At 37.1% G+C, this 25,881-nt stretch overlaps 1 protein-coding gene across 1 annotated transcript; it reads right to left on the bottom strand.

The window, feature by feature from the left end:
- Positions 1–2,708: 2,708 nt before the first annotated feature.
- On the bottom strand, positions 2,709–11,815 carry ttll10 (tubulin tyrosine ligase-like family, member 10). Its single transcript, XM_084099096.1, has 11 exons — positions 10,523–11,815; positions 9,075–9,180; positions 8,574–8,692; positions 8,373–8,493; positions 8,152–8,228; positions 7,847–8,027; positions 6,530–6,701; positions 6,294–6,434; positions 5,732–5,848; positions 4,382–4,475; positions 2,709–4,100 (listed from the first exon to the last, which is right to left on the bottom strand). The coding sequence occupies exons 1-11, from the start codon at positions 10,908–10,910 to the stop codon at positions 3,361–3,363; spliced, it is 2,256 nt and encodes a 751-aa protein (XP_083955222.1). The 5' UTR covers positions 10,911–11,815; the 3' UTR covers positions 2,709–3,360.
- Positions 11,816–25,881: the final 14,066 nt, after the last annotated feature.

Raw genomic sequence — 25,881 nt, 5'->3', positions numbered from 1 at the left:
TCATGCTGTGTCAATATGTGAAAGATGAAATTATACTGTCTTACTATGTGACACTAGATAACATATAACCTCCCCACAAAAAAAAAAACACAACAACACCACTTTTTAGCAGCTTAGCATTTTTCTTCAAAGCTTAAAGATGTGTTAGTCTAGTGGTGTTGTTTTGAATTCATTGTGAGCAATGGTTCAAACCGTAACCCCTTAACTGTCCTGCTAGCCGTGTCATGTTTCATATTACAAAATTCACTGCACTATCTTGTAATCAAAACTTGTCTAATCTTGACAAAACACATATCATTGGAAAGGTTTGAGACTCAAGGTTCCATATTTGGCATATAAGTGATATAGTGACAGAAATGTATTAATTTGTGCAGGAGAATGCATATAAATAGTTTTATTTTTGTTATAGCGCCTAAACAACATCTCATGGGAACTTCACTTTTTGTGATATAAACTTCAAATTTGGAACACATCTTGGATAGACACATGGCTTTGATTTTATAGCATTTTTAGAGTAAGAAATGTTAAAAAAAATACATATATTTTGCAGTGTTTCCCCTACCATTATATAAGGGGCTCCCCCCGCCCCCCTTGAAGTCAAGTAAATTTGATTTGATTTTCTTTATAGCGCCATATTACAATTTGTTATTTTATTAAAAAAAAACTAAATAGCCCTTAAGTAATATGTTATTTATCTTATTTCCACGATGGCATGTCTTTTCTGTCTGTGTTTGCGCGTTTACAATTATCCCAATGAGTGCGCAAGCGCGCACACTCACACACAAACAAACACTTGCGTCAAATACAGATGAGCACTAGCGGACAGAGAGCGCGCGGCGGGAAATATGTCGCTGAACTGAAGATGGCAACACTCGCTCTACTGCGAGTAGCAGCCGGAGTAGCTCTCCTGCTCCAAGTCTACGCCCGTTTCACACATATTTCGTTTGCAGTGCGTGTGTGGTGAGTATTTTTTTCCGTGCCCATGTTTACAGAGCTTTCACACTGCACGCGGATGCAGTCCGTCGATGATCGATCCGTTCCAGTTGCGGTGCGTAGCCTATACAGCAGTGCAGCGATCGTTTCCGCACCGAGTCTACTTTTGCCGTTTATATGCTGTCTATGATTTCTGCTGTGCTGCAAACGCGGAATTAAAGTGACAGCGCATGTTTCGTGGAACACAGATTGACCTGAAAATGTAGTCATTTCACCATAAGTGCGATTAATTAAATAAAATGTAGTAATCTCACCATAAATTTATTTAATTAAATACTACTTTTTTCACTTTAAGACCGGGGTAAAGCAAGGAAAACTACAATTTACCTCAACAAGGCGACATAATGACATTCGTGGAGGTGGAAAAACAAGTTCTTTGTGACATGCAAGATTTATTGTATTAAAATTTAAATGCAAAAGATTTTAATATAAATACATGGTTAAATATTTTACCACTTGCTTGAGAGCAACTTAATATATAATTATATAGAAGTAATGCATTGAATAATACATTGTTTAAATTGTGTTTAAACGTGAACGCGCGTTCACAGCAGTGCTGCGTCTGACAGGATTATTCTCTCCAATAAATGCATCATAGAAATAAATAATAAAAAAATGTGTTTGTCATATAAATGTATTAACTAACATTAACGAACAATGAATGAGCAATATATTTGTTAGTATTTATAAATCTTTTTTTAGTTGTTAGTTAAAAATAAAACTAAGCTCTGGTCGATTAATATTAACAAATAGCCTACTTCTATAAATTTAACAAAGGTTATTTGCAAAAGTCAATTTTAAAAAGATTTAAATATGTTTTTTGGTTTTTTTTAAAGATATATCTTATGTTAACATTTTTTTTTTACATTTGTGTTTTATGTTAACTTTTACAAAGCATTACCCTCCCAGACAACCAATTAATGTGACACATAGATAGATAGATAGATAGATAGATAGATAGATAGATAGATAGATAGATAGATGTCTGTGTCAATTCCCCCCCCCCATTTAAAATGTTAGTTCACCAAAAAAAAAGAAAGAAATTTCTGTCATTAATTACTCACCCTCATGTCATTCCAAACCCTTTATCATCTTCGGAACACAAAATTAAGATATTTTTGATGAAATCCCAGAACGTTCTGACCCTGCCATAGACTGCAATGCAATCACCACTTTCAAGGCCCAGACTACAGTGGTTCAACCTTAAAGTTATGAAGCGCCGAAAATACTTTTTGTGCGCGAAAAAACAAAAATAACTTTATTCAACAATTTCTTCTCTTCCGTGTCAGACTCTGACGCTGTTAACGTGAGAGCACCTCAACGTATGCGTGTGATGCTGACGCAGGATCCAGCCAATACTGAGCCGGCATTCTGACGTAGAACCCGGAAGCGCTGCACTGTTTACTACGTGAACAGCATCAGAGACTGACACGGAAGAGAAGTCGTTGTTATTTTTGTGATTTCATCAAAAATATGTGTTCCGAAGATGAACAAAGGTCTAGTGGGTTTTGAATGACATGTGGGTGAGTAATTAATCACAGAATGTTCATTTTTGGGTGAACTAACCCTTTAAGTGCATTTTTACGTCTATGCTCAAAAAGGGGGGCGTACAGTTAAGGGTATTGTTTCTGTAATATAGTAAGAAATTAATACTTTTATGAAACAAGGATGAAGTAAATTGCTACTAAAAAAATTATATTTCTTTTTTTTTTTTTAAATATGTCAATGTTCTTTTGAACTTTTATTCATCAAAGAATCCTAAAAAAAATTATCACAGTTTCCACAAAAATATTAAGCAACACAACTGTTTTCAACAGTGATAATAATACAAAATGTTTCTTGAGCACATTAGACTGAAGACTGGAGTAATGGAAAACTCAGCTTTGTCCTCTTAGGAATAAATTACATTTTCTAAATAGAAACATTTATTTTAAAATGTAATAGTATTTTTACCAAATAAGTGCAGCCTTGAGCATAAGTGACTGAAGTATTTATACAATTTTACCAACCCCAAACTTTTAAAAGGTAGGGTATATATAATAAATAAAGTAGTTGCACAGACTTTAGTCAGACTCAGTATTTACCATGCATTTTTATTGTTTGGAAAAGAGCAGCTTTGGCATTTTAATAAGTTTAACTCATTTTGCTTTCCACAGAGCAAAGTCAAGAGTTTTGAGGGGTATGAGGGAGGATAGATGATGTATGATATATAAATGGGTGACGTAAATAATAATCAGCAGGAGCATCAGTTTAAATGAGCATGATGCTTCTGGCGATGAGGAACAACATTAGTCATGAGCAGAAGCAAATTCTGATTATTTTGAGAAGAAGCCCTTATAATAGCTCTTTTGATGTAAAATTGCAGTGTCATCTTCCTTTTTTCTTTTTTTTGGGCTCTTTCTTTTCTGTCCCCACAGTGTGGAGGGAGTATGGCTCAGCCATTTGAATCTTGGACATCTTTAGGTTGTAACTCATATGCATAACTTTGGCTGTCTGCCAGCCTTGAGTTCCAAGTCTTTGTGTGGGGTTTGAGCCTTTGCTCAGGGCTGGTGTAGACAATGACATGACAGCACTTCTCACCGGTTGTGGAGGCACGTTAAGGTTGGATATCACTGCAGGTTGATGCCAGGTGCACTTGCTGAGATGCAACTCCACACGTGCACGGACAGGTCTGGACTGGTATGGTCGAGGCTGGTTTGTTTCTTGAGCTTTGGATGTTGCAACCCGTGATATAGCTGCTACCGTTGAATGTTGTTTCATTGGTAACTCCACAGGCTGCGGTGAAGGTGGGCTGGTATTGGACAAAACAGTGGAAGAGTGGACGGCGGTGGATGGTAAAGGAAATTTGGCTTGAGTTTCAGAACACTTGCTGTACCTATTAGTTGATTTCCTTGTTTGTGTTTCTAAGGCAACAGTTTTATCTGTGTTATCGTGGGTGGAGCAGCTCTTCGGGTGGAGGGTCAAGAAGGGCCCGGTGGTTTTGTTTTGCCTCTGTTTGGTTATGGCTGCAGTCTCACCACCATACAGCAATTTAAACTCTCTTCGACTGTTTAGTGGAAGCAATTTCAGTCCACAGCAAGACTTATTAAAGATTTCCAAAGAAAGGTCTGAAATGAAAGGATATCACATCTACAACACATGTTGTCACACATTTTTTTAATCATGTATCATCACAAGCGAAATATTTTCACAGCTTTTTCACACATTATTCTAACAAACTAGAACAATGTTTTTTTTTATCTCATTAAGAATGGCATGAAATTTCACACAGTTGATGCATTGTATTTTAAAACACATTTGTTTGCACATAATTGTCTGAATATGAATGTTTGGATTAATATATATTTAATGCATTCTGAGTTATTATTTAGTGAAACAAATAGCTCACCAAGTGTCTCAGTGACTGTCCGCGGTATCACATCTTTCAGTACTTCACAGTTAGTATGCAGGGCAGGGTTACAGTTCATCTCGAGCAACCAGACCTGCCCAAAACATCCACCACATCACAATCAAGACTTCTCAGGTTACAAAGTTACTGTACAAACAAGCTCTTTTCTTAAGGTGACCATATTTCTGTAATGAAAACATTTTGTTGTTGACAGTGTAGACTGGAGTAATGATGCTGAAAATTCAGCTTTGCATCACAGAAATAAATTATATTTGAAAGTATATAAAACAGAAAACCATTCATTTAAATTGTAATAATGTTTCACAATATTACAGTTTTTTCTGTATTTTTGGTCAAATAAATGCAGGCTTGATAAGAGACTTCTTTCAAAAACATTAAAAATAGAACTGTTTCCAAATTTTTAACTAGTACTGTTTGCCACAATATATAATATATAATGCCATGAAAATAGGTCATTCTGTAAATGATCTAAATAACTATGCATTGATCCAATGCAATAAAATAAAGAGAAATTACATCTAGTAAAAAAAGAAAAGAAAATGGAACCTTCGTTTACATGTCACCCTTTGTCCTTATGAGTACCAACAAAAACCCTGCAACACATTAGTTTACTTTCTGAGACACACTTTTAACAGTAGATGGCAGTCTTACCCTACTCAAATTGCTATACTCATTTTACAGTAAAATATGTAAATGCATATTTCGGCTAAACCACAAATATGACAACAACAAACTTTTTTTTTTCTTGTGATCAGTGCAGAGGAAAGAGTATGACAAGATTAACCACTGACACTGAGTGTGAAACACATACACATCTCACTGAGGAAGAAATGTTCAGTGTAAATATTTCAATGCAAGGCTTTTAAGGTACTGTTATAGTCTTATTTTATAAGTATGCTGTGTAATATCTTCCGATATAAATGTTGTTGGTTGTTATGTGTGAATCCATGATCTGGTAACCTGGAGATCAGAATGTGCCTGGCCTGGGAACGCATGTTTACGCTGACAGTACACGGGTTGCCTGGCAACTGCTTGGCAGGGATTGAATTTAGGATGCTCCATAGGGGGACAAAACTGGCCGCTGAACATCATGTTTCCAGAGAATCATGCCAGCATTAAAAACTGTATCATAATTGTCCTGAAGAAACTAAAGAGGATTAGATTACAGAAGAGATAAATAAAGACTTTATGTTTGTAATGCGTCTTAGCACATTCGGTGGATAATTCTAAAACTAATCTCCTGTGTCTGACTCCGTTAAGCCTGTCAGGCTTCCAACACACACACATTTCCATTCTTGAAGTCCCTATAAACACTCTTTTGTGTCTCACCTTGAAATCCTCATCAATCATGAAGTCACAGCCAATTAGGTCAAAGTAACCAAGTTTGCGGTCCAGCTTGGCTTTGACAGCTTGAAAGCACTGCATGATGACAGTTTGCATCCTTTTCTGCAGAATGACAAAACATTTAATTTAGTTACTGAAATCTCAAATGAAATGTTGTTCCTCTGTATAGAGTTCATATTCGCCTGTCAAAAATAAAATTTTGTTTTGAGCTCCGAGATAAAACACTGCCTTTAATTTACCACATCTTTATTTTCCTATTCAGTTTCATCTTTCTCAGTAAATTTGATGAGCTTCCCTTTTAATATTTCATCTACTCCCAAAACCATTGTTACCATGACAACAGGATGTCTGCATCCTTTCAAGTAGTTTGAATACATCTACATGCAGTCAGTACTTTGAAAGATAGCCTACATGTAGATCTTCCTACTAAATCAGGTTAACAGATATTTTCACTTGATCTTTTTGATTATCACTTATTATTATATAAATCTATAGAAATATTTTAAGGATATTGCCTCTTTGATGTGTGAAAAAATATCAAACTCACTGCGAAAGGACCCAGAGCCCAATCTTTGGGCAGACCCTTTGACAGCATGTATGTCTCATTAATGTATGTATTGAAGCGCTCCATGGACCAAACGGTCTCCTCTTTTAGCAGGCTGTAGAGAGGGTTTTTCTTCTGCATGTACTGCAACAAAGGACAAATTGTAGTATCTTAAAGCCTAAAAACAAGCATATAGATATTAACTTTAATTAGTCTTTTAAATAAACACATTGCCTTACTTGATTGGTCAGGTGGGCCGTGATATTGTCAGAGTTGGGGTCGTAAAGGTTACATGTCAATCGGACATAACCATGGCGAAAAAACACCATATATGGTGAGGTGCAAGCAATTAGAAAGTATGACCGCACATCAAATTTCCGGCCTTTTAGTAGCAAAGGGTTCTCGATGTACCTTAAAATAATCAGAAGAACATAGAAAAATTAATTTGTATTGATTAAGGTTACGCTTTTTAAAAATGCATTCCAGTATACTCATTTTAACATGAATATGTATCAGGTATTTATTAATAATTTAATAAATATACATTTAATAAATATACATTTAATTAGTATGTATTCAAAGATTTAATATTTATTTATTTACTAATTATTGTTAATTTTGTGCATCCTTTACTACAGTGGCAAATTGCTTGCCATGCTGTTCTAACCATGGTAGGTATGTATACGTATATGCCACGTTCGACTGCTCCACACACGTCGATGTGTCCGCCATCTTGGAACGGTCAACGTGTCGTTACTCACAGTAAAAATCATTGAGTTTTCCAAGATGCCACAGCATTACGAAGCCTCAGCCGAGATTTAAAGGTAGGGAAGGCAATTTTGGAGAGGCTAGCAATAGCAAGCTAGCTTTAAAAGCATGAGATCCCACCCTCCCTTCAGAGTGTCTCCAAAGCCACGCCTCCTTCAAAACACATGAACGCGCACAGCAGAGTCTGCAAAACATCACGAGAGACTGTGTCAAATAACCTCATGTCTCCAAGCACATGACATTACAATAATAATGAGCGTTGTAAACAACTTACAGAGCTCTTACTTTTACCACCTGACTGCTGCAGTTTCATTTCGGCATTGATAGTGTTGATAGAAACACAAAAATTCGAGTCTGAGGACGTGAACAGAACCGGGTAGAAAGTCGCGGTGAGCGTTCCAATATGGCGGACTGCTCATGTATAGTGGTCCATAGAAACAGTCGCTAATGAAGCATATATATAGCTACAGTTCTAACAACCTCAATAATAAAAGAATAGTCTTTGCAGTTTCGCCGAGCTAGCATAACAGAAACTAGCCCTGATCACAGCCTCCCTGCAGAGTACAAGATGCATGTTAGCTTACTCTGTGGCACAACTACTGTATTTTGTAATGTTGCCTGATTTCTGACTGAAAAAATTAGCATGTAGACATCAAGCTGTTTTTGATTGATGCCTGTGGCGTTGTCCATGAATTTTAGCAGGATTATAGGACACTAAGGCCATGATTCACAGCATGATTACATATAATTAAAACATGTGATCTTTTAAAATTGTCAGCTATACTTACCGTTGGACAATCAGAGCTTGTGGCGAATTGAAAGGCGACTTCCTGTTCTTCTCTATTGTGTTCTGCAGTCGTTCTCTGAATGCTGTGATGTCTTCTGGCATCCGCAGTAGAAAAATACCACGGCCCTGATTAAGGCCTGTCGGCTTGCAGATCCACATGCTGGATTTATCATTGCATATTCCTAAAGGCCACATCAATTTTACATTCATTAGACTCTCACTGATGATGAAGTACTGAAGATATGGTTTCAACAGTATATCTTTATCTACTGTTTCTGTCTGTATCTCTATAACACGTAGTCGTGCCTTTAAAGTAAGCTTCTCTCTCATCCTTCATATCCATACGGAAAGTGACAGGAAAGAAGTCCTCAAGCTTCATCCTCCTGCAACATGTAAAAATATTGTATATGTAAATGCGGCAGTTAGATAAAAGAAGAATATTTCAGTGGTAAACATGACTGATATTCTGAAAATGCTATCAAAGATTTGTGTAACTGGTATTATCAAAAAGTATATTCATTTTTAACCTGTTTCCACATCCATAATTAACCTTGCTGCTGACTCTGTCATACTCCCGTAGGCTGTTCAGAAGGCCAATCTTAGTGGTCAAGACCTTATTATTGGGTATCTGGTAAAGCAATTGGCCACCTGTAAGGAAAAAAACAGACAAAGTGTAGAATGTTTTGTTTATGATTGCTGTGATCTTGACATAATGAAACGTAGATCACCTGCTTTGAAGCCGTTGTAGGTAGCAGGTGATTTAGTTTCACACCACTTGAGCTTGTAGTCCATCCTGGTTTTGTCAAATATGCGCTGCCAGCCTCGACCCTCACAATATGAAACAACTCTAAATATCAGATCAAACCAAGATTTCATGTTTGAAAGGATTTAAAAAATGGCTTCTCAAGAAGGGGAAAATCTGTCTATTTCTTTACTTATCATAAGCCACTGGTATGTCTATATATTGATTATATGGTTGTAGGCCTCTCAAGGACCCACTCCAAACTAAAGGCCAAAGAAAGACCAAGAAAAACACCAAAATACTGCAGTCCACTTCATTTAGTCAAAGTGAACTTATTTCTGCAAATCATGTATAACACATGACAAATCACACACTATAAAACAACAGGGAAAAAAATCACTTAAAATTGTTTTATTCGTGAATGGATCTTTCAAAAATATTCCATCCAAAACACCCTGGTCAAAGGGTTTTTACAGTATATACTCACATGGAGGCCCCATTGCTCCCCCCAAAGAAGAAGAAGGGTCCGGGGCCCCGTGGATCTTCAGGCCGCTTGTCTCTGTCCCTCTCAACAAATGAGTTGCTCACTGAACCTTTACATACACAAAGAAATACAAACTAAGTGAACTTCACTTTCTATATTTTACATTATTTATCGAGACATACAATGAAAAGATGGTTGGAAAATTGGCAATGACCCTTGTAAGAATGGTGAGTGTCATAATGTGCGTCAGTTGGGGGCGGATCAGAGTTGGACTAGTGGGAGACACCTGATCCAACAAAGTGTTAAATTAATCTCACCTCCTTTTCCTGACCCGCGAGTGCACGTCTGACTAGACTTAACCCTGTATCATGTTGTCTAGTTTGTTTGCTGGCACTGAGCCATTTTACAGTACGCTGATTAACTGAGTCATTCTACAAGTAACTGTGGCCTTTTTATATTTTTGTTTTAGAACCTATCAATACTACCAGTATATTAAATACTGTTAAAGGGAAAAAAATCACTGTTAAAAAACAAAATACTGTTTATTCATGAATGGATCTATCAAAAATATCCCATCCAAAACAACCTGGTTAAAAGGTTTTTATTCTGAACCATTATTACTTTTTTCAGTTTAATGATTTATTGGTATAATAATAATGCTAATGACAATGGTAACAACAATTATAATTATTATATCATAATTAAAATAATGGTAAATATTAAATATAAGACCATAAATACTGCGTTAGGTATAATGTTTTACTTATTAACAAGTTGTAGATATAAAGAAATGTTTTGACTTCAGTCATATCACTAAATGGCATTTTTAACTGGATATGTTTCAAAATGCATCAATACTAACAATAATACTACAGTATATTCAAATTAGTTACATTTGTTTTTATGTAAATTATTAAATAGAAGTATTATTACTTTTCCACTGATCTCAAGCATTCGATATTTCAAAAGCATTGAAATTAATTTTTATAATATTTATTTTAAGATATATTATTATTATTAATAATAAATAGTTTTTATACTTATTCAAATTATAATTACGGCAAATATTAATTATAAGACTGCATTCCAAGTTACAGTTGTGATAAAGTGTTTTATAGGAGGTATCTTTTCCTTATTAAACAAGTAATAGATAAAAAATAATTGAATAATACTTATAATGTATTTATTTAAGATTCCAGTCATATCAGTAACCTAAAAGCATTTTTCTTTTATGTGGAGTTTGTCGCCTCATGGGAGCAGCCATGTTATGATCAGCCAGATACTACTCACTGTATCCCCTTATTACCAGACAACATTTGCTCATTGAATGAATGAATTTAATATTGCTGTGACATCTGAAATAAGTAATGAAAGTAAAGTAATAAACAAACTGCAGAACAGAATCTATGAGTGTCTTTCCACATAAAAAAAACACTAATAATCTCACACACCTGGTGGGACTGCATCCAGATGTTTTACTCTGTGCATCTGAGCGGCCCGTCTCCTTATCTCCTTGCTCTTCTCCTTTTGCATTTCAGCTCCATTCACATGTTGTAGCACCACAACCTCTGCCCCAGCGTTCAGTGGGCTGCCCTTCTCCTCCTCGTCTGATTGGCACAGGCCGCTCATCGTCTGCTGTGTGTATCCACGGACATGCTGTGTGTCCTGTCTCTGTCCAGCACCTGGCTCTTCTCTGTGCTGACGGGGCTCAACCCGGCTCTCAGATGACATCATGGTCACTCCCCCCCTACCAGCCCAGATCCATGGAGAAGAAAAGGGATTTGCCCAGCAGTGCCCGACTGACCTCTGTAGAGCCAGTGATCCAGAAAACAGCAACATCAGATATGCTTGGCTACATTTCAACTTGGTATTTATTGGTCACTGGAATTGCTTGAGAAAATAACCTTGAAACTGCTGTACCAAAGAATGATTTCAGCGGTAACACTTATTTTGGCAAAACAATAAATAGATTTTTATGATTTTGTAACACATACAATTAAAAAATGGAGAAAGCACATTAACTTACATATAACCAAGGAAAAATGTTTAAATACTGCTTTTTAGCAATGGTGGATTAGCTTAGCAGCTACTTATTTAGTAAATACAATTTTTATTCAACTTACTGTGATTTTGGAGATTACTAAATGTTTATTGTTCCGTTCCTCTTTTAAAAAGTTGCTGTATCCATTTGGAACATCTAAACTGGTTGTGATTGAATGATATGGCAGTCAAACATTGTTTATTCAGTCCATGTACTTAAGAGACTTTTGGAGCATGCTAACTCAAACTAGCCAGGCCAATGTAAACAACTGCTTGTTACCTAGGAAATGGGTGTCTTAGCAACAGCTACTACTGGAGGCTAGAATCTCATAACAAAAGAATCACTCCAGGAAATGATTCTCAGTGTTTCCTACCTAACACCATTCATTATTAATCGTCTTAAAGATTACTGTTTTGACATTACAGTAATGTGAGAGCCCATTTTCAACCACAATGAATGGTGTGCACTGATGCTGTTTATTTGATCTCTTTTAAGCTATTGTGTTCAATTAGGTGTAAAACATGGAAATTGGAGCTAATGTTGATTTCAAATGAATGTCCCATAAAAAGATCTTAGACAATGGTTTTAACTGCTCAGCTTATTGAGGCCTATCTGTCTCTGTATGTTTTTTTTTTTTCATTATTGTGTTGTCATGAACATAACACAAAGGTCAAACAAAGAACAAAACCTCAATAAATATCAAGCCCAAACACACCTGTCTCTATGCAGTTACCTTAATAAGAAAGATAGACGCTAAACAGACCTTCTTATTCAAATTCTAATTGTGTGTAACCATATTGTGTTGCATTAGACAACACATATTTGATCTGTATTTGCACAGTCAAGTACTGTAATGCTTCTCTTTAACTTTTTTGTAGTTTTTGTTACATTGTTACATAACTACATAATATGTGATAATCTTAATTTACTTCAGTGACATGGACATTTTCTTTGTAATTTTACATTGTAAAGTTACTTTGTTTAAAATGTTTCAAAATTCTAAAACTGTCCGTTTATTTCCAGGTTTAAATTAGACTTTGAATCCCTCATTTTCAGTGTGGACTAAGAGATTTGAACCTCCATTTATGTATTTTAATCATGTGAATGCAGATACATAGTTTTTCATGTTTTAGATGCGGAGGTGCTAGTCAGTTCCCACATATACTACATTTCAGGGTGTCTCCTAGAAAGTGTAAAAATTACTGCTCTTCATAACAACTGACTCTGTAAGACACACCCAGACACCAGTGGCAGTTAACTGTAATCCCACTCCTGACACTCATTTAGCTTAAACCAGCTTCCACACAATCCCAATAGTTTCTGGTCTTGCTCATTGAGTAGAGTTAATCCAGTGTGATTAAGAATTCATGGAGGGAAGGAACTGATCCTAAACCACACATATGTATGAATGTGTGTGTGTGTGTAATGTACATAATGACAACTTTATTTAATTTTTTAGCAGAATAAGTACTCATCCCAGGCACAAAAAGGTTATAAATCAATGTTTAAACTTTCTGAAGAAAATGCGACCCATGTTTCTCTGTGGAAAAAATAGGGTAGCCTATATTATGAGGGTCAATGAATAAAAATATTAATTTTCTAATTTGTAATATTATGGAAACAAAATGATTGTGTAAAGAGCAAAACATTACATTTTGCATCACATGGATTTGTGTTGGATTGTGTCTTTTACTCGAAGCTACAAGCTCTTAATGCAGTGGCTTCATGTCGTCAGATGTGGCTTGTAGTCATGTACAGTATGTAAATACATTGCTGGTTTCAGCCACACCTTGCCAGTAGGCTGCAATCTGATAGACGTTGTGTACAGAGCGCTGTGTAGGTGGACAAAGAAAACAGGTTTGTTTTACAGCCATGTAACTCCCCTGGTTCACCATCTGCTTATGACTATGTGTGTGAGAGAGCGAGAGAGAGAGAGAGAGAGAGAGAGAGAGAGAGAGAGAGAGACTGTATATCTGTTTTTGTGGACTGTCCTATTCCTCATCTTTGCCACAAACCAGGAAGTAGCCTACTGAAGAATTTATATGCATGTCGTTTTTGAAGAAACTCACCTCACCACAAACTCAGCATAACTTTGAGACACAATGGAGTGTGGAGGAGTGCACAGGAAAAACAATGCATTTTCATGCTGTTCACAGTTGGTGAAAGACTGATGTCATCTTATTGTCATCATGCTATGCCATCATTCATTGTTTCTCAGTCACCAGAACCTGACAAACTGCTGTATTAGTGGAGCAAATGAGGGGTGACGTTGTTGTACAAGGAGGAGCATTAATGAAATAAGGATTGCAAGAGGCCCAAAGTTTAATCTTACGAAGCACAGAACAGTCTCTCTCCAGCAGCTAGATGTATAACAAACTCTCAAGTTTCTCAGAATGATCTAAATAACTGAGAACGGGTGGTTAGAGTTGTGTTAAAAACCCTTTGCAAACGAATCGGGGAGTTCCCTATCAGTGTGACTACTACTTTTCCTAAACATACTGTATGTCACAGCCGTTTAAACACGTGTTCATCTTGACAGCCCGTTCCACTTCATTGGCAATCCTAGGTTAATCTCACCCTCTGTTGGTTGGAATCTAGTTTGGCTACATCTGAGCATGCACAGACCAGTGCTGGAATTCTCCAGTGTTTCCGGCAATGTGGAATTCTCTTGTGATGTCACGCGATGACAGGATCTCTTTCTGTTTTCACTTTAACTCACTTTAATGTTCATAGACACTTTGTTGTTTTACATTGTATCCACTTTTATAATAATGTTCAAACAAACATGAATTTGTCAGATTTCTTTCCTTGATTATCCAAGTAATTGTTGGTTAAATGTTAAAATGCTGATACTATATAAGTAAGTTGTAGTTGTAACTTACTTTATAGGGAAACACCGGGGAAACACCTTTGCTACTTTTAAAAAATGTATCTTATTGAAAGCACTTGACAACGTTTCAGATCCTGGATGTATATCGTCCATTAACTATAAATTATAATTCTGGATCGCACTCAAAAGGATCTCTCCCTAAACCCACGTGACTTCACAAAAATGTAATTACTCTGGAAATTTGCATTAACAACTGCTTTCAAAATTGATCATAATAAGAAAGGTTTCTTAAACACCAAATCAGCTTATTATAATAATTGCTGAAGGGTAATGTGACACTAGTGTAATGGCTGCTGAAAAATCAGCTTTGCCATCACAGGAATAAATTACATTTAAAAGTATATTCATATATATAGTTTTTTATTGTAATATTTCACAAGATTTCACAATTGTAATATATTTTTGATCAAATAATTGCAGCCTTGACAAGCATAAAAGACTTCTTTGAAAAACATAAATCATAATCCTGAACAGGGTTATTTTTAGTTGCCGTATTACTACTCTAACTGATCACAAAATATATTTAAGGCAACATTAGTGTCCACACCAAAGCTGCAGTTTTGTCATCTGATGCTTTAAATGTCTACGTTTTTTAAAGCAGGATGGATTCTGATTGGCTGTCAATGTTTTTATTATTCACCAGCTGGAAAAAAGAAATTCTGAAAGTATCGTTTCTCTGTGACGTTATTATAATTGTGGTGTGGACTCTGCTATTCTTTTCGTCCTTAGTGTGAATGGGCCTTTAGACTAACAACTGACAAAGGATAACCATTTATTTCATAAAAGAGTTGGGTGCCAAATGCTGCATTATAGCAGCAGACAAAACCGTCCGTGACAGACTAATATTTCAGAGATAACAGAAATAGCAAATAAAAGACCATTGTGTTGGTTTTGTATTTGAACTTTATTGAGCCATTGTGTCAGTTTACATTTGAACTTCAAGGAATCATTCATATGTTCATTCACAGTAGTTTGCGTTTGAGTACATAGGTGCATGAAGGTAAAAAGCTCTTTTACATATCATTGTCATGGTGTCCTTGCACCTCAGTACGACAGGGGCCTCACTGGCAGTGTGCTTTCCACAGCAACACAATGAGGTCCTGGCAGAACAGGGCAAATTGAGGTAGTTAAAAAGGAGCTCTGTTCACATGTAACTGGATCTTGCTTTGCTCTGAGGCCAGGCATTCCGGTCGACCCACTGAGGAGTCACATGAACACAATGACCAAGCCAGCAGCAGAGCCAGACTCAGATTTACATACACCTTACCTGACCGCTGAATACATGCCTGACTGACCTGATAGAATCAAAAGAAATGTCTCAGACACACTCAATTGAAGTCTGAACTGTTTTCATTATTTCTGTACCTTTCAACACACTTTAATTGATGCAGTTTTCACTTTTGTTGCTCCAATCCACATATTTGCAAATCAGCACGGTTAGTTGGAAAGAAACTAGACAACATACCATTAGTGAACACTGTGAGCTTTTTTCCATGTGGAATTTAGTTACCATGGTGATATTGGAGGATCGTTGTGTTGGGTAATCAGCAGCAAGTGACAAAAATCCTTTTATAATTTACATTTCTGATCTAGTTTTTTTTTTTTCTTAGCCTCGTATACACTCTGATTTAATGTGGATACTAGCCTCCATCTACAGTTTCAGTTTACAGTATGTATCAGAAGAATTATGATGTAATCGCATGAAACATCTATATACACTGAGCAAAAACATAAAATATACATAAGTGCATGTCCCAGATATCTTTCCTGCCAATGCCAAATTACTTTACTTGCAGGGTTTATTGCAGAAACTTTGACTCATAACACATGGAAGAGAATTGCAAAATACCAATCTTCCAGTGTAGGATTCACAGTTTCTTATAAAATTACATATATAGCATACATATAAAAAATATGGCCCATTAATAACAAATGTGAAGACTGTTGGGAGTTATAGCTCTGGTTTGCATCATAACGATGAAACTCTGCATGCGTCTTGATAAAAGTTACCATGACAGTATCTTAATTTGCATATGTAGATAGGAAAATGATAGATTTTCCACATCCTTCTTTCAAGCACACTGAAGTTATTCTTTCAAGAGGGAAAAGATGACATTAGCGTGTGATGGACGGCATTACCAGACAGTATTAGACACAAATTATTAGATCTAACCATGTCTGGTAAGACGCCTATCAACATGCCTGGCTCTGTGACACCTGATAATGAGGAAATTATGTTAACTTACATAAAAATAGAATATGTAACGTACAGAAAAGCACTCGGTTTCGCTTATGCCATAAAACAATTTTGCTCGGAACAAACATACAGCCAACCTGCGTGCATTTCAAAAGCCCTAAGGGACTGTAGATGACGTATTTATGTAAATACGGGCAGTAAAAACACATAAAAGGGGGATGGTGATTGACAAACGAGTTCATTTTAGACATACATACATAAGTGAAGAATACAAAAGTACCCCATACAAGCAAATATAGGTGTGGTTCAGTATTTGCGCGTCAATTCACCCACCTTAAACAAACATTCAGTACTTAAGCAACTATACAACCAATTCTTCTTCCCAACCATCATTAATGACATAATGAAGGAAACAGGACTTTCTGCACCCTAAACAAGTGGCAAAGGTCATTATGGTTTAGGATTTACGTGTACAGGCAATTTCCATGTAATGTAAATTAAATTACTCAAAGATACTCATAAAGATACTCTACCGCTGAATGACATGTTTAACATGGACATTTGCCAAGATGATTTTCGGTGGGAAAATATATAGTCAGGGATAAAAGAAAGAGAGGGGGAATAGGAAGAGGAGGAGTTGAGGATGTCATTATGTCTATTTTTATCGGGAGGGGTACGCTTAGCTCATGTGTCAGTTGCAGGATGTGCCACGCAGGTTAAACGAGCTGGACCAATCACGGCTCGCCTGCTATCACAAAAGCCACACTCAACATAAGAGGGGGGGAGGGGACTATGAAACTTTCAGCAGGTCTGGTTTAACCGACTGGTATTCTTTAACTAAGGCTGGGTGCGGTTCAGACGTCTGAAACACAAAATGGGACAACGTAAAAAAAAGAAAAAAGAAGAAACAAAGCCCCTCAAGTCATTTATTAAGATCATTTCTAAAGAATTTTCATGCAAAGGGTCATCTCTTTATGCAACATTTTGAACTTTCTAACTGCTGATACTTTAACTTTGAGCGTTGCTTCTAAATTTGTAATTGTAATAGAATATATAGCTTTGGGTACTAAACAATGTGCTAATTTTTTTCACACTATTAAATAAACTTAGTCTAAAAGGCATTTTCTAGGACAGTGTAGTTAAGACCACACCAGGAAGTGCAGATAGTTTCGTTATGGTTTCTGTGGAAACATGGCCTATACGCATTAAGCAAACTGTCAAACAAATAAATGCCCTCATGTGGCTCTCTCATCCCAACAGTGGAAATAAAGACAAAACAAGTGCTGTCAAACATTGTGATAAGAATTGCTAACATAAAGATAATACAGCCTTTCCCTCTGTAGCTTCATCATGTCACATACAAGCACATGTATAGTAAGTTGCATGTAGACTAATATCATTATTCTCAATTGAATGACAGGATGTGAACTAACACAAGCACTTCCCCTTGAAGTAATGAGGTCACCCAACAAACATCGTTACCAGACAGTGTTAGAAAACAGATACACAGTCCAGCACTGTCCGGTAAGATGGCTGCTAAGCGCCAGCGATGAGTGCTAATATTTCCAGGGCGCTGATAGAAATATTTCTGTATCTGAAGTTCGTGGACAGCCATCATCATCATTACCAGGCAGTATTAGAAAAAGTAATGAAATCCAATGCTGCCTCGTAAGATGGAGAAGACTACCCAAATCAATCTTAACAAGTGACAAACATCTCAGTCCGGTGAAATATATCAAATGCTATCATCAGAAACACTCCAGAACATAATGTTAACAGTATTATAAGCAACCAATTCTTTGTGTTGTTTACAATCGGATTGTAATGACATAAGTTGGGGAGTCAACCACAGAAACTACATGTAGTATCAACAGGGCTTGATAACAGCTCTGACTCAGTCAACTGTCTCAGACAAAGGGGTATGCCAGCAAAATAACCTGCTCAAAAACAGGTAGAGCTAGTATGGCGCATGGCTTTGTTCATCTAAAAAACTGCAGCTGAAGTGCAGAGTGGGCCACTAAGACAGTTAATAATTGCCCAAACCTGTTCTGACTGGTCTGATTTGACATCATGGCCAGGCTGGGAGGGCTGTTCGCTTTAACAATATAATGCAGAGGGGGAAAAAATATGCATTTCTGCTCAACGGATCCCCCCACCCCCCACCCAAACCTAACCCCTTTGCGCTGAAAGCAACAAAAGCCTGACTGGGTGGCGTCGAAAGATTCGCTCATCCTCACAGTCCATACAAACCTAAAACCCCAGTTGTCTTATTAAGAGAAACAGAATTACAGCGAGTGTGGGAATGGTTGACTATTGCTAATGTGTAGTGATAACAGCAAGCTGGAATGTTGTTCCGGACTGACCTGCGACCAAATTCGGCATTGAGAAGGTTGATCTAGACACTTCCTGTTTACTGAGTAACGTTTGTAGCACACAAAGTGAGAAACACCATCTTTAGCATACTGATAGTCACATGTTTTCTGTCACAAATGGTGTTTAGTACCTAAAAAGTACTTTTTTATGACTGCAAAGTCGTAGCTGTAGTTTTCAAATACTTAATTATAACCGTTAAAGGAGAAGAACAAACACAAAATCATGCTAATTATTCAAAACAATTACCACAAAGCAAAAAAACTGTTGAAAAATTGTGACAAAGAACTACATTTGTAGATCTCGTGAGAAAATGAGAAATGAACAGAGCAAAGAGGGGGAGCAGAAAAAAAGAGAATGGGAGGGAAAGATAGAAAGAGAGCGAGTGCAAACTTAAGGGTAGAGAGAGTGGCTGTAACCTTACCGTCGTGAAAGGGACCCTGGTAAAGTAACAAAAAAAAGCAAGTAAGGGGGGAAAAGAAAGACAAAAAAATCTCAAATTTCCAGCAGGTGCCTGAAAAGGTTTCAGCTTCCTCTTGCTCAGTCAGGACCCATGCAATGAAAAGCCCAAGCAAACCTGCTCTCCCAGACCGCAGCCTCTATTTGGTTAATCATCAGCATTATAAACCAGTGCAGCAGGCCTTCTGAGAAAGAAAGAAAGAAAGAGGAAGAGAAGAAGAGAGAGAGGGAAAAGAGAATAAGTCAGAAGCAGAAAACGTTTTAAGCACATACTTGAGGGTTCTCGTCTATCGTCACTGTCCTTCTGGTAGAATAAGTGTCCCCTGTTCTGTTTTTCTCTATCTTTCCCTCACATTTCAACTGCCGTCAGGTGCAGGTTTAACTTTTCCTGGCTGTCTGCACTGGTCTCTGGGTTGAGAGTGAGGTGTGATCAGGTAACCCTGCCCTACTGGTTGGAATGTGACTCCATACTGAAATGGACAACCTGAGGGGTAAACTAGGCTTGGCCTTAATCAATAGTTTGTGAAGAACAAAGACGAGGAAACCCTAAACCTTACTTAAAGGCGGGCCTCGCTCTGACGACTCTAATTGCTCTTCAGGTTTAAATGGACGTGTTGTCTCCTACTATGTGCGTGTAACGAGAGAAATATGTAGTAGATTTATTCCTTTTCTGCTTTATAAGGTATGTTTCCTTGCTCAAAATGTTTTTCTTAAGTTTGAATGGGAATAGGAAGTGGATGAGGGTCATTTGCATATGTGGAATAGGTGGTAATTTCCCCTGTCATCCAGAATTTCCAGAGAACCCTGTTTCATTTTTCAGCATAATTATGTTAAACATGCTAACAACCTCCTAAAAAATGTCTAAAAAAAGATGCGCACCTGCTAATAGATGGCCTCCCATCAAAATACTGAATGTGCACTGTGGCAGATTGCTGCTCTTAAGTACACAAGTTCAATGTGCCGCACTTCCGTGACCTCTCACCCGCGCGCGGTAATTAATACGCCATTTTCTTCCCTCACACGGAGGAACAAACACTACAGCAAGAAACGCTGCCCGCTTCCAGCACTAACGGCTCTGTGATAAAGGCTTCATCGGCCTCCAAACATGGAGATCTGTTACCTTTGCACATTGTCCCAGGTAGAGCTTAACTCTCATAATGCTCTGGCTAGGTTATAGAACTGTGACAAATGACTCATTCAGCTGAGGGAATGAAACAGACTCATTTTCTTCCAACCACCAATCAAAACCCTCCACCTCACTGTGCATCCATTGTGCTGCCTAGCCGACATTTTCTTTCCACCGCAGACAAGCTCTTTTAAAATATATTTATCAGCAATAATGAAATGACTGGACAACATAAGCCTGCCTTTAGAAACAATATCAAGACTGTGTCAAGTCAATACAGGAGTTATTATTAATCTAAAGCAGCGATCGTGACTATCAAGAAAGAAGGATAAAAGAGCAGACGACAGCTTAGTGCGTATAAGCTAATAGGCACTTGTTTGCTTTTCGCACCAGAAGCTGACAAAACAGCAATCATCGTCCCGCTTCCTCTGAAATCATGCCAAAAAGACATGCAAAGACATGTCTTACTACAAGCAATTGGAAGAGCAAATACAATTCATCTTTACAACACTTAAATTGATGAAAAATACAAACTAAATGCTGCTATTTTTGTTAGTTTATCTCCATCAAAAGCTTAAAAAAAATAAAAAAAATAAATAAAAAAAAAATTAAAAAATATTTTTAATAATGAGAAATAATACAATCAACAATGCTTTTCTGTAGGCCTTTTTTATCAGTGATTATGTATTACAGAGCGTCCTTCTAAAGCTGTATTTTTTTAGCAAAAGCAGAGAGGGCTCCTAAGCCCCCTCTTTATCCCCTTTGACAAGTCTGGCGGTTTGCCTCTACCTGCCCAAACTGGTTTATCCAGTCAAGGAATGACGGTTTGTGTCTATTGTGCTCCTTTTTTCTTTCTGTTTAAATGGATTGGAATTTGATACAGATTATGAGCACCCTCAACCAACTAAATAAACATCCCCCTTCCTGTTCAGTCTCACTTGAGTTCTTTACTTTGTACTGTACAAATTGTAAATATAGCTACCAATGACATGGTTTGCTACCAAACAGGAACAAAACTAAGGGTGGGGACAACGAGAGCAAACATAAACTCAAGCAATCCACGCAATACAAAAAGACAGAAATAAAAAGTTAGAGTTTTAAAAAAGTTACCCTTGCGTCCTCGGGACACGATCCACTAAATACGAGAGACACCACACTGCGTCAGTTACGCCGCTTCACCAGCATGTCCTTCTCTTCTCTCTTCGGCTGAACGACGCCCTTTAAGATTTTTGCAACCCGAAAGCCAGGAAGGAGACCATCTTGAGGCGGGAAACCAGATTCCCAACATGACGCTGGGCGTTGAAACTAACAGAGTAGCAAAGCAGGTAAGTCTTTGTCTCAACGAAGACGCTCGTCGCCGGGAGCTCGAGGTGATGCTACCTGTTTAACCTCTTTGAGAAGAGAGACAGAATTTGTAAAGAGCTTGCTTTACATGTAACAGGCCCCCTCCACCCCCACAGGTGCAATTTTCATGCCGCAGCCAATCTCCTTAGCCTGTAGCGCTTGCAGGTGTGTCCCAAACTCCATGATAGGTCAGTCCCGCCCCGGAGGGCCCTCTCCAACCACCTGCCCCCGCCCAACCTGCTTTGTGTACGTTTATGATGTCATCTCTTTTTGAGTGATTGCACCTTCTTTTCCTATTTCAACAGAAATAGTCCATTCATGTATATTCTAAAACAGACTAAGAATTTCTTCCTCATCCTCTGATACAGACATGCAAGGAGACACAGCCTCTACAACCATAAAGGGTAAAACCAAGTAGCAACTGGCCTTTGCCCTGTTCATATTCCCACACCCATCGAACTCTAACCTCAGTCCTATAAAACAGACTAAAAGGGAGTTAGATATTATGAGCCGAGGGGACACGGGTAAACTCAGGTTTGTGACACTGTGTCATCAGGCCTTGAGGCATCCGTCTAATCCTCGTCTCCTGTAGGCTGGTGGGCCCCACAACACACTGGGGCTCAACGTAATAGCTGGATTCATTTAAACAATGCAGACTGACTTGATACTAATCCTACGTCTGACAAATGTCAACGAAAGTCAGAAGAAGATGTCACAATGGGCAGATATTGACCCTATTGTTGTGAGAATTCATAGTTATTTAGCATTTTCTCAGGATTTCTTTTTTTGGGAGGGAAGTCAAAGAGTTGATCAGTTGTATAAAGTAATTATTAGTAAATACACACACAGAATTTTTTTTTTTACTATATAATATAATATAATATAATATATATACACACATACATCAATTCTGTGATATTGAATCCTTTAATGATAACATTTTTCTCTTGAATAAAAGCCAATGCAATGCTTAACATTAATATATAATATAATTTCATTAAATAATATAATAGTTACATTACTTGGAGAAGTATTTCAGGTAATCATATAAGGATAACGAGAGCATTACCGCCATAGGAACTGTCAGGGGCACAAAGGAGCACATTTTAATGATGTTGTTAAGGGGGTTTAATGGGCAAGTGACTCCTCAGCCATCACTGATTGTGTGTGAGCATCATGTCAGAACAAAAGACTGAGGTTTTTCCCATGATAACCCGATACTTCAAGGTGTGGGCTATGTTGACCTGTCTCACCTTTGACATCAAGGGCACATTAATCTTTTCAGACCAATCTGAACTAAAAACATAAAACTTTTACTTTTAATAACACAATGTGGTTAATTTTATGACATATTTAAGATTCTGCAATCTGCATGCGTTTCTGATCAAGTGACTCATCTACAGATCCTTCTCAAGAGTTCATGCAGCCTGAGTGCTGCTGTTATTAAAGCAAAATACAAATATGTTTTTAAATGAAAACTTTTCACTCAAATTGCTATGCTGAATTGCTAATATGATTTGTAATGAAAAATTGTATTCAGTTTTTTTTTTTTTAAATGGAAAAACAGAAGCATTTTCAATCTCAGACTTTTAGACCTTACTGTAAATTAAAAAGAGAATAAACAAAACTAAACATGCCATGCTACATGCAAAATATTAATTACTTAAGATGCAACTACAAATGCAAGGTACTGTTATCTGTAATTCATTTCAAAGAGAAAAAGTAACTTAGTTAGTCATTGACTCCCATACGATGTGCCCTCTGATACAGTATTTCTTGGTCAGCGGAGCAGAGAAGTGCTGTACTAAGGTAAATGGGGACAAAGGGCCATATCCATTAAGCGGCCGACTGCTTCGTGCTTCTCTCCCCCGGTTGTCCAGCGAAAGAGGCCCTCCTGTTTGACTGGAAGGAAATTGGCCTGTCTAAAAGGTTTGCTTTGTTTAGCATTCTTTCATTTGCATTCCAAATGAGCTTTGAGAATGAACCGGCCAGGCACAACCAAAACTCATTTGGGTAGATAGATATCAGCCATGGCTGTCACGCAAGGCTAGCGGAGGGGACAGACATCAGCTCCCTTTCCAGAAGAACCATGCCATAGACAGCAGCCACGGCCCTTCCACAAGAAGAGAGCAATCACGGCTCATCTGTGTTCAATTTCGTACTCGGATCTACTGCACGTCAATCATTTTCCTTAAACATGGGAATGACAAATAGCAAAATGAATGTATTAGCAGAAGAACACACTTATTTACTTACACATGTTCTGTGCCGGATAGACAGCAGATGAACATAAGCAATGTAAATGTATAGTGACATGCTGTTTTTCATACTGGTTTGCATTTAGGACCCAGAACCAACACAAGGGATGAGTCACTCCTCGCTGGAGACAAACTAATGACTCCACAAGGCCCATGTACTAGTTTCACTTGTTCGCTTTATATAACCTGAATGTCTCACAACATAAAGTATAGCAAATATAACAGTGGCAGCACACATTTATGGGGCAACACTCTTGTTTAGATGTCAATCCATTTTTTTTCTGTCACACTAATAGTAGGCTACATAGCTTCAACGCATTGCTTCATGACTTCAACAAAATGCCTGAAATATTTCCCAGGAACCTTCCAGGTTCAGTACAAGCAACTCGGTCACACTAAATGTGCGTCTATATTGTGTATATTGTGCATTGTGTTTATCGTACAATTTACTATATATTATATTAATATAGTGTTTATCGTACAATTTATATATATATATTATACAAACGGAAACAAACTTTCCGTTAATTTAAATAAAAATAAAGCTTAAATTATATATATATATATATATAAACATAAACTTTCCGTTAATTTAAATAAAAATAAAGCTGAAATAATATAAAATATAAATATTACATGAAAAAAAAAAAACATAGCAACTACATTTAAGTTAAAGTACTAAAATTACTAAAACTGAAATAAAAATAAAGCAAAACCCTAATAATTTTGAAAAAAAAATAACAAAATATAACCAAAACTAAAAATGAGAAATATAACAATAAAAGCTCATTCAAAATATTAATTAATACTATAATAGTACAAAAATTACACAAAACTAACACTGGTACAAGTTAAACTCAATGGATAACATTTGTGGCATAATGTTGATTAACACAAAAAATAATTTTGACTTGCAAAAAAGTTTTTTGTGTGCGCCATTTTTACAGTCATTTTAGGGATTACTGTGCGAATGTCATGGCAAGCTGGCAAAATTGAATATAACCATACACAGAAAAAGTAAATTAGGCCTAATTTTTCACACTTAAATCATGTTAAAATGCATAATGTTAATGTCTTCTTGACTGTATGACTATACTTTTGAAGCCTTGATTATTTTAATGTTTACAGATCGGACCTAAAGCACCTCAAAATGTATTTTTGAAAAATAAAAAAATTATCAGCAAAATATCAGTCATTACATGACCTTTAGAATTTTCATAAGCAACATATAAATTCCTTTATGCAAAGGAACGTATGCGTGTTGGGATACATTAACCCATGGTGCTCATGCTGTGATGTGACTGAGTCTGGCTCACGTCATTTGTCTATACTGCTTATTCTTCTCATTTTACTTCCTGTCCCCTCTTAATTAATATTAAAAGCAAAAATAAAACAAGGTAGCCTATTATAATACTGATATATAAAAAAATATCTCTTTTGGAGTCTCTCGGAGTCTCTCGCTCTATTTGCTTTGCTTTTGTATTTTGGTCAGGCCGACTCCTGTGAAATTACAGAGTTGTGTGTTGTCTTAGCAGGAAAGCTTCATCCATGGGTCATGCAAAGGCTCTTGTTCACTAAATTATGTTTTCTTGCATTTGATGCACAGAACTTCATGCAAACCTGCAACGAAAACACACCATAATGTCTCAATGTCATAATCGTTTCAAGCAGCATTGTCAGATATCTACAGTACAATTTAAGTGAAAAGTTCCCTTCCTGCATCTTGAGAAGCTTCTTTACCTGTGGAAATTCACCAGGGGATTGAGGTTTGAGGGGGAGACATAAACGAATACACAACCACAGCCTTGCTCTGACTTGCCACGCATTACCTTCATTGGGTAATTGGCCTCCTGGGATCATGGGTGTAGTGCTTGTGTGTCACTGAGTTTGTCTGTGTGTCCCCAAGGAGAAGTTGCCATAGGTGAAGGGAAAAGAGTCAGACCTACCAATTAATGATCTACCTTTTCCCCACAACACACTTGTTAACGCATCAAACTGGCCTGTGCTTGACCACTCATTCAAAAAATATATTTCAGGAAATAAAGCAAGAGATTGTATCAATAAAGTCAGCATTGGTTTATTAGACCAGTACAACTCTATCACACATGTACAGCCTTTTTGTTAG

Source organism: Abramis brama (assembly GCF_963993115.1).
Source record: "Abramis brama genome assembly, chromosome: 22".
Taxonomy (NCBI): domain Eukaryota; kingdom Metazoa; phylum Chordata; class Actinopteri; order Cypriniformes; family Leuciscidae; genus Abramis; species Abramis brama.
The sequence above is the reverse complement of the archived record's forward strand: the minus strand, read 5'-3'. Positions and strand labels throughout refer to the sequence as shown.

Excerpts from the sequence above, each read along its gene's own strand:
- ttll10 (XM_084099096.1), bottom strand. The coding sequence starts at position 10,910 with ATGTTGCTGTTTTCTGGATCACTGGCTCTACAGAGGTCAGTCGGGCAC. Across the intron at positions 8,229-8,372 it reads AATTATGGATGTGGAAACAG|GAGGATGAAGCTTGAGGACT; the intron begins GTTAAAAATGAA and ends TACATGTTGCAG. Across the intron at positions 8,028-8,151 it reads GAGAGAAGCTTACTTTAAAG|GAATATGCAATGATAAATCC; the intron begins GCACGACTACGT and ends TGTGGCCTTTAG.